We start from the raw sequence: 11,776 nt of genomic DNA on the forward strand, positions 1-11,776 counted from the left end.
GTAAAAAATAAAATAATATATATATATATATATATATATATATATATATATATATATATATATATATATATATATATATTTTGAAGGGGTAATTTAGGATTTAATTTTAATAACCCAGGTGATTTAATTATTAGAGTTAATGTAAAACCGGATCTTTATTTTGGAAGGGAAAATTATGATATTGTTACAAATTAATATATTAATTTAAGTGATGTATTTTTTTAAAAAAAATAATATTTAATAATTTTTTTATTATTTACAAAGGCTGTATTAGGATCAAAAATATAAGTAAAAACATTATATGGTGATAAATATATTGAAGTTAAACCAGGAACTTAAGATGGTGAAAAAATAAAAATTAAAGGATATGTATTTTATTTATTTTATTCTTAAATTTTTTTACTTATTTTTATTTATTTTATTATATAGGGAATAAATAATTTGCCACCTAATTAAAATGTTTTAGGTGATCATGTTGTAAATTTAAAGATATATATTCCTAAAAATCTCAATTAATAATAAAAAGAAGCTTTTGAGAAATTAAGAAATATTGAAGAAAAAGTAATTCCAGAAATGAATATTAATAATAGTAGTTATGATGATTATAATTAAAATAAATAAAAATATTAAAAATAATAAAATGGTTATTAAGATAATGATTATTTAAAAGATAAAGATTAAAACTAAAATTATGAAAAAATATTTTAAAACTTCAAAAATATATGGGAAAGATGATATAATATTTTAAGATAAACATTTTTTAAATAAATTTTTAAAAGTTTAATTAAATATATATATTTTAAATTTAAAAGAATTAAGAATTTTTTTATAATATAAAGTAAAAAGATTTAAAAGTATTTAATAAAATTATATAAAAATAAAAAATAATTTATATTAAATAAATAATATAATAATTATAAATATATATATTAAATATAATAAATATATTTATATATATTTATATATTTATATATATTTATATATATTTATATATATTTATATATATAATTATTATAAATATCTAATATTCATTTATTTTAGACTTATTTGCTTAATTATTATTAATATTTATAAAAAACATTATCAAATACTTAAATTATTTAATAAAGTAACTAATTCTAATGTTTTTTAAAATTAAGGCAAAAAATAGGCATAAATGTCGGATTTTCTTTAATTTTAAATTTTTTATTTTTTTATATTTATTATCGTTTTTCATTTCTTGTTTATGTGTTTCTATTTATAAACTTATTTATTAAATATTCTCTTTTTTATGTATTTATTTAAGGTGCTGTTTTTGGAATATTTTCATATTTTTCTTTTATTTTATGCTTATATTATTTTATTATTCTAAGTTCTTTTTTGTGTTATTTACTTTTTAGACCATATAAGTATTTTATTAATTTATTATTGTTACTTTAAAATGCTCTTTTAATATATTATTTGCTGATTATAAATCATATGGAGATGCATTTTCTTATAATATTTTATTTTCATTTATTATTGATAGATTCTTTGAAATTTATAATGTTAATGCATTTTAATTTTTAGGCCTCTTTAAACTTTTTTAAATTTATTTTCTTCGTAATCAATTAAAACTTCCAAAAAATCGAAAGGGCTTTCAGTTTCTTCTATAAAATTTAATGAATTTTAAAAAGTAAATTAATTTTATAAGTTCATATTATTTTCTTTTAAAAAAATATTTTATATAAAATAACAATTAAATAAAAACTAAATATAAAAAATATATATATTCATATATTTAAATAAATTTTATATTAATATAAAAATTTATTTTTATTTTATTTATTTATCAATTTTTCATCTTATTTTTAATATATTATCTTTTAATTTATTATTTATCATAGTTTCTTATTTATATATATTTAATATTGGTATGAAGTTTTAATCGTCTTAAATGAAATTTAATTTTCTTGTTATTATTTTATATTCATAATCTTTATTCAATATAATTTTTTGTTTTCTAATTTGTTAAAATTCATCAATATTTTAATATATTTGCTATTTTGAAGGAGGAGTTAGATATTTTTCTAATTCTTATTTTTAAATTATTTCTTAATTATTTAATAAAGTTATAATTTATATTTATTTTGATTTTTAAATATCGTTCATTTTTTTTTAACGAATATTTTTATATTTAATTAATATCAAAAATAAAAAATACAAAATTTATTATTTTATTAAATATATAGTTATTAAAAAATAATAATAATTTTTTAATATAATTAAATAAAAACAATTTATTTATTAAAGTACATAAATAAAAAAATTTAAAAATATATAAAAAATAATAATATAAATAGAAAAAAATTAAGTAAAATAAAAAAGAAAAACTATAAAAATAATGTATAAAATATTAATTAATAATAAATATAAATAAAAATAAATAGATATATAAACAAATATATATATAAATATATATATATATATATAATATAATTTTTTTTTTTTTTTTTTTTATAAAAATTATCTCTTTTTTTTAATTTTATTTTTATATATATATTCATTATTTAATTTTTTTTAATTAAAAATATAATTTTTTATATATAATAATAATTGTATAAATTTAAAAATATAAATATATATTATTAATATAATTTTCTATTTATCATTTTTTTACACGTATTTAAATATATATATTTATTATATATTATTATTTTATTGTATATAGATTTTTTTTTTTTTTTCAATTTTATAATTTAAATATAGAATATAAAATAATTTTTTATTATCAAAAATTATATTAATCTATAATTATATTATTTTTTTATATTTATTTTAACAATTTAATATTTTAAGTATTACTAAATACATTTAAAATATGTATATTAATGATTTATAGATATAATAAAAATAATAATTTTATAATATATTATTATTATGAAAAATAATAAAGAATTATTTTTTATCTATATAAAAAAAAAATATAATAAATTATATATTATTAAATTAATATTATAATAAAATCATTATTATATATTATATATATTTTTTAATTCGAATAGAATATTCTATTAAACTAATTTAAATAAAAACTACGTCTTAAAAAAATATAATTAATAAATATAAATTATATATATAAAAAAATAAAAAAAATATAATCATATTCTTTACTTTATAATTAATAACAAATTAAATTAAAAATGCTCGGGACTAATGGACACTGCATTCTAGAAGCCAACTCCGAAAGGGGAGGCTTATATTTATCTGACTTATAGTTTGCTAATAATTAAGAAATTCTTTAATAACTAAACATTTAACATATTTTAACTGTAGGAACAGGTTTATAAGTTAAAGTAAATAGAACTCAAATCTAATAATAGGTTAAGTTTTCTATATATGATACTGAAAGAGATAATATTAAGTAGCATTTTAAATAAGCTACTATTTCTATTAAATAAATTTTATTTGAAAAAAAAGAAAATGTGTTAATTCATTGTTATTAAGGAGTTTCTAGAAGTGTGGCCATAGTTCTAGCTTTTTTAATGAAAAACTTTAGATGGAGTTTTGATTAAGCTTTTTGTTATGTAAAACGGTAGAGAAATATAATTAATCCTAATAAAGGGTTTATTAATTAATTGAAACAATATGAAAAAGAATTAGGAATTTAGAAAAATAATTAGGAATAAAATATTAAATAATGATTTTTCAATTATATTATTAATTGGAATTTTTTTTTTTTGAGAAAAAAAAAATGGAATATTTGATTTTTAATCATTTATATAAATCACTTTATAAAAAAATTATTTCTATATATACATATATATATATATTTTTTATTTATACTTAAATATATTTAAAAAATTTAGTCTTATAACTAATTTTTTTATATATTATAAAATATCATATATAAATAAATAATTATATATATATATATTAAATTTCTATTTTTTTGAATTTATAATAAAATGATTAAAAAAAAAATTACCTTTAAATAATGATATAATATATAAGGAAAAAAATTAATAATTTAAAAAACAATATGAAATAAATAATAATATATAATAATTAATTAAAAATATATACATTATACATAAAATATATAATATTTTTATTTAAAAAAAAATAATTTTTATTTATTTCTAAAAAAAATTTATATAATAATATTTCAAAATAAAAAGAAGAAATTTAATATAAAATAATATTTAAATAATTTAAAAAAATAAATTTTAATATTACATTAATTCATCTTTATCTAAATCTATATTATTTATGTAAATTTTTTATTTTTAATTTTGTTAAAATCTTAAATATACTTTTATTTAGATTTTAAATTATATATTAGGAAATAGTTATGAATTTATAAATTTATTCAAAATGTAATAAAAATAAATAAAGTAATTTTAAAATTTGAATTTATACTTATAAGCATAAAATTAAAAAAAAAATTAAAACAAAAAAAAATATATATTATCTTTTAAGAGTATTATAAATAAAATTATAATATTAAGTAAAATAATTATATTTAAGAATTAAAAAATCATATAATTTACAAAAATAATAAATATTTTAAGAAAGATATAAATTTATTTATACATAAAGTAAATACTTCAATATATTTTTTTCAATCTATTAAAATAAACATATTATAAAAAAAATCTAAAAATTACTTTAATTATTTTATAATATTAAAAATGAAAAATTATCATATTATTGTAATAATTTTGATTTATAAATAAATCTTATTATTAAAGAAATATATCAAATATTTATCTTAAATGAAAAGAAAGTTTTTAATTTACTGCTTTATCTAATATATTAGATTATCATTATTACTATTAATATAATTATTATTATAAATGTTATTATAATATAAATATATGAACTATTGAAATATTTAATACTTAAATAAAAATGAATACAATTATAATATATAAAATAAGACTGTAAATTTTGTAAATTTGTTACTTTTTATCAAATATTTTTTTTTTTATTAAATAACAATTTTCATTTATATTATTATTTTGATTATTAGATTAATAAACAAATGATATCATTGATTTAATAATAATTAAATATAAATATTAAGATATATATTTATATATAGATATATAATATATATTTATATATATATTATTTTATCTTTATTCATTTTATTACATTAATTAAATATATATATATATATATATTTAAAAAAAATAGTATAAATATTATTTATAATAAATAAATATAAAAAATAAATGTCAAATTTTTTAATCGATTAATAATAATAAGTAATTAAATTAAATAGTAATTTTCTCAGTATATAATTATATAAATTAATTAAACTAAAAGATATAAGTATATATATCAGAAGCAGTTTAAAGAGAAGGATTAAAATATTTTACTTATGGTGTAACTGGATAAGATAAAGATGGTAAATTCGAAGTATATAGAAGATATTCGGATTTTTATCATTTTAGACAATTATTGGTTTCATTATGGCCAGGTTGTTTTATTCCACCTTTACCTTCCAAAAAAGTAATTGGAAATAAAGAAACAAGATTTTTAGAAGATAGAAGAAAATTTTTATAATATTTTATGGTTAAGCTTTCAAATCTTCCTTATTTATGGTATAGTGAAGAAATTAAATAGTTTATTAGAAATAATAACAATTAAGATTTTGAAAAAATAATCACAAATATGCCAAAATAATCAAACGATGATATTATAAATAAATATAAAACTACATTTAGCTATTTATCAGGAGTATATTATCAATATTATTTTAATATAAATAGATTAAAATTAATAATAATAATTTTAAATATAAGTATATATATATAATATTTTATTTTTTTAGAAAGAAATTAATGGTGAATTAAATATGAAGATTTTAACATTTAAAAATTTTTTAAAAGTCGCTGTATCAAATTTAAAAGTATTAAAAAAAAAATAAGAAATGATATATATATATATATATATATTACTATATTTAATTCAAATTTTATTTAATATTATGAACAGAAAATGAAATGTTTTTGTAGATAACTTTCTCTTTCAAAAGAAAAATTCGATTAATAATTTAATTTAGTTTCTACGAAAATATTACCTGAATATGAGATGTAATCCATATTAGAATATGCCTAAAAAAATGAAAATTATTTAATTTTTAATAATAATTAAATACTTAGTAATAATCTAATAGAAATTCAAGATTAATCAAAATAAAATGAATTCGAAATAATAACAGATATGATAAGAATGGAGTTAAAAGAAGTAGAAGCTTTTTTGGAAATTTTGTAATAAAAAGAAGATCTTGAAGAAAAGAAAAACAAATCTTAAATTAAAGTTAAATCTGAATAAGCTGAATAATCCAAACTTTAAGCAGGAAAAACTACATTTAAATCATTATTTAGTACAGGATCTAAAGAAGATAAAGTACAAAAACTAGAGAAATCTATTGAAGAGGTAAATTTTATTAATTAAAAAAAAAAAATTATTAATATATAGACATAACATGAATTAGACAATTATAGTTTACTTGTAGATTTAGTCACTATTATTATTGGATATGTAGAGATTGATAAATTTAAAAATGATAAATAATATAGATATTATAATGTTTTAAATATAGTTTCTGATTTATAAAAAAACTTATATTTTAAAGTAAAATTTATATAAATAAAAAAATATTTGATATATTTAAAATTCAATTAAAAGTATAATAATTATTGGTCTTAAGTATTATAAGTAAATAAAGATATATAAAATAGTTAAATTTAAAAAGAATAATGAAAAAATATATATAAATATATATATATATATATATATATATATATATTTATATAATTTTTTTTAGTTTTATTTAATAATAATTAATAAAATTTATATTTAGATATTTTTTTTTTAATAATATATATTTTTTTATTCTTTTCTCACATATTCTTATTTTTTTATTTTTATTTTTTATCCAATTAGAATTTTTTTATTAAAAATAAAAAAAAAATCAATAGAGTAATAACTCCCATAACAATATAACTTATACCTAAAAAATCATTTTTTCCTCCAAAAGCATTAGCAGTTGATAAAACAAAATATTTTTTACCATTAAAACTATCTACAGAATAATCTATATATATACATAATATAATAAATTTTAATTATATATATTTATTTACAATTCATAATTTCTAATTTGTATGTTCCTTCATCCAAGTCTTCATTTATAATTCCCCATAATTTTCTAAAGTTAGCTAAAGCAGCTGTTCTCATCCAAACCATAAATCTTTCTATAAAAAAAAAATCATATATCATATCATAATAATATATTAATATATACCATCTTCAACATCTATCCATTATTTAACTTTTGATTTATTAAATTTTCTTTTTTATCGCTTGGCCAAGCAATATCTTAATTAGAAATTTCTTTAGTTTAACTACCGTTATTCGTTTTTAAGACATAAGTATCATTAAAATAAGAAGCCGCAATTAACCCACATGGATTTGCTATATCAGTATCTTTAAAGCCATCTGTATTTGATGTTTATTATATCGCCCTATATTTTCTTAAATCACTGTAATATATAATAGGAGCACAATCACTTAGTTAAGATACGGAAACATCTTCTCCTTATAATTAATTAATGTTTTTAGACTTAACATATTTTCGATGATTTTAATAAAAATTATCAAGCTCATAATATACATATACTGGTGCTTTTAGCTTGCTAGGGACTTGAAATTCTACTGTGCATTTGTTATTGGGAGAGTTAATCATTTCTAAATAATTGTTGCCATAAAATACCCTACCACATTAAGAATCATATCTAACCGAAACTTCAACTATTTAATTAGATAGTACTATTAATGCTATACCTAGTGATAAAAATATAACCGCTTTTTTATAATTATTTATTTAATTGTTTTATTTATTGTGATAATTTTTTTTTAAAAACATAATGTGCTAAATAGTAAAAGCGACGAATTAATTGTTGGAACAGGCTACCATGCTTTCATTATTTGTTGCTTAAAAGCATATGAGAATTTGTTTCTGTCTTCTTTAAATAATTCAGACATTTTATATTTATGTTAATGAATTAATATATTTTTATAAAATATTATATAAAATAAAAATAACTTTAAAAAATTAAAAAATATTAAATACATAAAAGAAATATATTAATTTAATTTTAAATATTTATTAGATTAAATTATAAAAACTAAATATAGATATATAGTTAATATATTATTTATTTTATTTTTTAAATTATATTTAATTTAAAAAATTCTAAAATTTTATAATTTTTTTTTATTATTTTAAAGATATTTATATATTTTTTTAAAAATACAAAAAATAATATAAAAATTTTAATATAAATAAAATGTGCAATAAATTGTAATTTTACAAATTTAAAAATAATCTAATTAAAATATACAATTTTAATTTAAAATTTAATTTTCACCTAAACTTAAACTTTAAAATTATAAAAAATAAAAGAAAAAAAAGACAAATCATGAAAATTATTTTATTATTCTTAATATATTAGGTTTGTGATTATTAAAAATTATTGTTTTCTAAAAAATCTTACTATTAAAATAAAAAATTATTATTTAATAATATATAATTTATTTATTTATATATATAAAAATATATATATATATATAATTATATATTTTTTTATATATTTTTTTTTATTTAATTATATTTATAAAAAAATATTAAATAAAATATATATAATGATTAATAATTAATATTACTTAAAGACAACTTAAAGGAGTATTCATTATTTCTTAATTACTTTATTCATAAAAAGGATTTTTTAAACTATCGAATGAATTATACAATTAGTCATTATCATTATCATTATTTTTATTATTTATATTACTATTAAAAATTTATTTTGAATATTTACCTGTAAAAATTCTACTTTTTGTATTATATTAAGACTTGCTAGATTATTTTATTTAACTTTTTATAATTTTTTATGGACTTTAAAAATTAAAAATATTTTTTAAATTTGAAAACATTTAAAATTTATTAGTATTTTAATTATTAATATATTCATAATTAATATTATTTTATCTTTAAATATTATCTTAAAAACAATTATTATTAATAGTATTATTTTTATTTTATATTTATTAAAAATTTTACGTTTTATATTTAGTACTATCATTTTAAATACTTTTTTAATAATTTTAAATACAACTTCTCTAAGTAATAAATCTATTTAAATATTTTTTTTTAAAAAATAAAATTAATATTATACTATTATTAATAAACGCTTTATTAATTTTAAAAAATTGGTTCAAATATACGCTTTTTAGTTTGTTAAGAATAGAAACTGCTTTATAATTATTATAATTATTATTATTATTATTATTATTATTATTATTATTATTATTATTATTATTAAATTTAATATTATTATTTTTAAATTTCATAATTCATTTATTTTTATTATTGCTATTATATATTTTATTTATATAGTTTTTGATTTTGTTAATTTATTAATTAATTTTTATTTATACTATATTATAATTATTAATTTTTCTTCAGAATTATTTATGAATTATTTGTTTAGTTTGTATTATTTCTTTAATTTATATCTTATATTACTTTACTATATGGAGGAAATAAATATTTATATGATATCTTCTAAGTTATATCTTATTATTACATTTTTTTTTATTTTTATAAAGTGATAATTAAAAATTTAATTTTTAATTCTAAATATTTTTAATTTTTTTATATTTTTTATTTTTTAAATAATTTTTTTTATAATATAAATTATTATTATTTATTTAAATTGAAAAATTATTATTTAAATAAAAATTATATTTAATATTGTTTTTTCTCTAATAAAAATATATATAATTTAATACATCATTAATTATCCAAAATTATTTGTTTTTTTGCTATTAATTTTAATAGTAATTTGCATCATAAAGCAAAAACCAAAACTTCATATACCTCTTTAGTCTCTGTATCTTCTTTATTATCTTCATTTACTTTTAACAATCGATATATGCACTACATTGGAAACTGTAAGTTTTACTTTAATTTTTACTAATTATATAGAGATTAGCATTATCAATAAAGAAATCAACTAATCCTAATTCTAAAAGCAAACCTTTCATTTTAAAACTGCTTTCTGAATATATTTATATTTTGAGAACTATAACAGAGCGGAGGGAGGTATCATATAATTATATGAATTTTAATGTCCTTTTATTAAATTCAAAAGTTAAGATGTTTTCGAATTTATTCAAAGTTTATTTTACAAACAAGACAATATTTAACGCATTATAGTTTTGTTTATAGAGAAATTGTTTTATTAGATATATTTATTTACTAAATCTTTATATTTATAAGAAATATATATTATATCGACTTAAATAGTTTGTAATTTATATAAATGGAAATTTTCAGTTGAAATTCTAACTTTTTCGAATTTCGCATTCCAATCTTTTTTAAAATAAATAAATTTACCGATCTATTTAAATTAATTATTCAAAGTTTTATTAATATCCATTTTTAAAATTGTTTTTAAATAACTAATAAAAAAATTTAATTATTTCAACCCCTAAACCTTAGTATATTTTATTATCTATTTAAGTTCATATACCAACTTATTAAAATTAAAAATCTTATTAGATGTTTCCAATTAGTTCTGCGCCTTAATGATGTTCTTAGAAGTTTAATAGTAACAAGTATTGTTTTAGATGAGAACTAACATAAGTAGATTTAGGTATATGGATTCATTAAATGAAGCATTATTTTTTAATTAGGATTATTCATATAATCTCTTTATGGTACTAAATCGATATTATGATTTTGCGTTGAATTATAATTTTTTTTTAAAAAAAATATAACTAACTTTTAATTCATTGTTATTTATAAAAATAAATAGCAAAAATGATTTTTACAAATAAATTTTAAATTAAATAAATAATTTGTGATTAGTAAATTTGTAAATTTTTAATAATTTTTTTATATAATAATATTCATATTATTGAATGAGCAATTTATTTATAATTTATACTTTGAAATATATTTTTTTAATTATTTATTTAAAAATTGAGATATATTAAATAAAAATAAAAATATTTAGATATATTATATATAAATAATAATATATATATATATATATATATATATATATATATTTATATATTTATTTTTATATTTTATTTATATTTTTTTTTTTATTTAATTAATATCTTTTTTTTTTATTTATTTAATTTTACTTATTTTATTTTATTTCATAATTTTTTATTTTTTTTTATTTATTAATATAAAAAAATTATTAACATTTTTGAATATTTTCCTTAATTGTGCATTTATTATTTTTTCATTTAACATATTTAGTGAATATATATAATAAAATCTATTTTTTTATTTAACTTTAATTTTTTTATTATAAAAAAAAATTATTTTTATTTTTATTTACTTAATAAACATGATATTTTATTTAATAAATTAAATTATTATATATACATTTTTATTTAAAATTAATATACTATTTTATAATTTATCATATTTTTTAAAAATATATAGATATTTTTTTAATTTATATAAATAATAATTTTATACTTTTTTAATATATTATTTTTTAATATTTGTAAATTATTAAAAAATAAATAAAAATAAGTTAATTAAGATGAATATATTGGCTATTAATTTCAATTATAATTTTTTTAAATATTTTTTTTTTTAAAGTATAATTAAATTAATATATATAAATGTATAAAGTTTAAAAAATATTAAGTTAGTTAATTTTAAAAATAAATATAATGATTATACATTAATATATTTGTTTTTTTTTAATTT

The 11,776-nt window shown here is 12.9% G+C and overlaps 3 protein-coding genes across 3 annotated transcripts, besides 41 other annotated features; 1 reads left to right on the plus strand and 2 right to left on the minus strand. All coding sequences in view use genetic code 6, as the record gives it.

Moving 5' to 3' along the window:
• Positions 1 to 15: 15 nt before the first annotated feature.
• Positions 16 to 79: a microsatellite.
• Positions 80 to 878: 799 nt separating this feature from the next.
• Positions 879 to 949: a microsatellite.
• Positions 898 to 948: a microsatellite.
• Positions 899 to 1,021: a microsatellite.
• Positions 905 to 959: a microsatellite.
• Positions 943 to 1,004: a microsatellite.
• Positions 952 to 1,004: a microsatellite.
• An 802-nt stretch (positions 1,022 to 1,823) lies between the features above and the next one.
• Positions 1,824 to 1,858: a microsatellite.
• A 418-nt stretch (positions 1,859 to 2,276) lies between these two features.
• Positions 2,277 to 2,345: a microsatellite.
• Positions 2,301 to 2,351: a microsatellite.
• Positions 2,352 to 2,369: 18 nt separating this feature from the next.
• Positions 2,370 to 2,441: a microsatellite.
• Positions 2,384 to 2,456: a microsatellite.
• Positions 2,384 to 2,457: a microsatellite.
• Positions 2,385 to 2,457: a microsatellite.
• Positions 2,389 to 2,457: a microsatellite.
• Positions 2,421 to 2,456: a microsatellite.
• A 485-nt stretch (positions 2,458 to 2,942) lies between the features above and the next one.
• Positions 2,943 to 3,007: a microsatellite.
• Positions 2,949 to 2,977: a microsatellite.
• Positions 3,008 to 4,112: 1,105 nt separating the features above from the next.
• Positions 4,113 to 4,194: a microsatellite.
• Positions 4,144 to 4,193: a microsatellite.
• Positions 4,195 to 4,390: 196 nt separating the features above from the next.
• Positions 4,391 to 4,419: a microsatellite.
• Positions 4,420 to 5,047: 628 nt separating this feature from the next.
• Positions 5,048 to 5,092: a microsatellite.
• Positions 5,093 to 5,133: 41 nt separating this feature from the next.
• Positions 5,134 to 5,192: a microsatellite.
• A 100-nt stretch (positions 5,193 to 5,292) lies between these two features.
• IMG5_032680 (PX domain protein) lies at positions 5,293 to 6,581 on the plus strand (the record flags this gene model as incomplete). Its single annotated transcript, XM_004039064.1, has 5 exons — positions 5,293 to 5,706; positions 5,801 to 5,878; positions 5,965 to 6,408; positions 6,451 to 6,513; positions 6,552 to 6,581. Coding segments are annotated over 5 exons (1,029 nt in total), but the record flags the coding sequence as incomplete, so codon positions are not given.
• Positions 6,582 to 6,739: 158 nt separating this feature from the next.
• Positions 6,740 to 6,788: a microsatellite.
• Positions 6,789 to 6,836: 48 nt separating this feature from the next.
• Positions 6,837 to 6,907: a microsatellite.
• Positions 6,876 to 7,221, minus strand: IMG5_032690 (ligand-effect modulator 3 LEM3 family protein, putative; the record flags this gene model as incomplete). The annotated part of the gene is made up of 2 exons (XM_004039065.1): positions 6,876 to 7,069; positions 7,119 to 7,221. 2 exons carry the CDS (start codon positions 7,219 to 7,221, stop codon positions 6,876 to 6,878), a joined length of 297 nt encoding a protein of 98 aa, XP_004039113.1.
• Positions 7,222 to 7,255: 34 nt separating this feature from the next.
• IMG5_032700 (ligand-effect modulator 3 LEM3 family protein, putative) lies at positions 7,256 to 8,019 on the minus strand (the record flags this gene model as incomplete). The annotated part of the gene is made up of 2 exons (XM_004039066.1): positions 7,256 to 7,839; positions 7,899 to 8,019. 2 exons carry the CDS (start codon positions 8,017 to 8,019, stop codon positions 7,256 to 7,258), a joined length of 705 nt encoding a protein of 234 aa, XP_004039114.1.
• A 35-nt stretch (positions 8,020 to 8,054) lies between these two features.
• Positions 8,055 to 8,120: a microsatellite.
• A 457-nt stretch (positions 8,121 to 8,577) lies between these two features.
• Positions 8,578 to 8,616: a microsatellite.
• Positions 8,609 to 8,634: a microsatellite.
• A 658-nt stretch (positions 8,635 to 9,292) lies between these two features.
• Positions 9,293 to 9,358: a microsatellite.
• Positions 9,345 to 9,403: a microsatellite.
• Positions 9,404 to 9,676: 273 nt separating this feature from the next.
• Positions 9,677 to 9,709: a microsatellite.
• Positions 9,710 to 9,738: 29 nt separating this feature from the next.
• Positions 9,739 to 9,793: a microsatellite.
• Positions 9,794 to 11,017: 1,224 nt separating this feature from the next.
• Positions 11,018 to 11,082: a microsatellite.
• Positions 11,027 to 11,092: a microsatellite.
• Positions 11,050 to 11,137: a microsatellite.
• Positions 11,058 to 11,120: a microsatellite.
• Positions 11,079 to 11,186: a microsatellite.
• Positions 11,110 to 11,157: a microsatellite.
• Positions 11,110 to 11,236: a microsatellite.
• Positions 11,126 to 11,237: a microsatellite.
• Positions 11,238 to 11,468: 231 nt separating this feature from the next.
• Positions 11,469 to 11,521: a microsatellite.
• The last annotated feature ends 255 nt before the right edge of the window (positions 11,522 to 11,776 follow it).

Source organism: Ichthyophthirius multifiliis (genome assembly GCF_000220395.1).
Source record: "Ichthyophthirius multifiliis unplaced genomic scaffold scaff_1120509249792, whole genome shotgun sequence".
NCBI classification, from domain to species: domain Eukaryota; phylum Ciliophora; class Oligohymenophorea; order Hymenostomatida; genus Ichthyophthirius; species Ichthyophthirius multifiliis.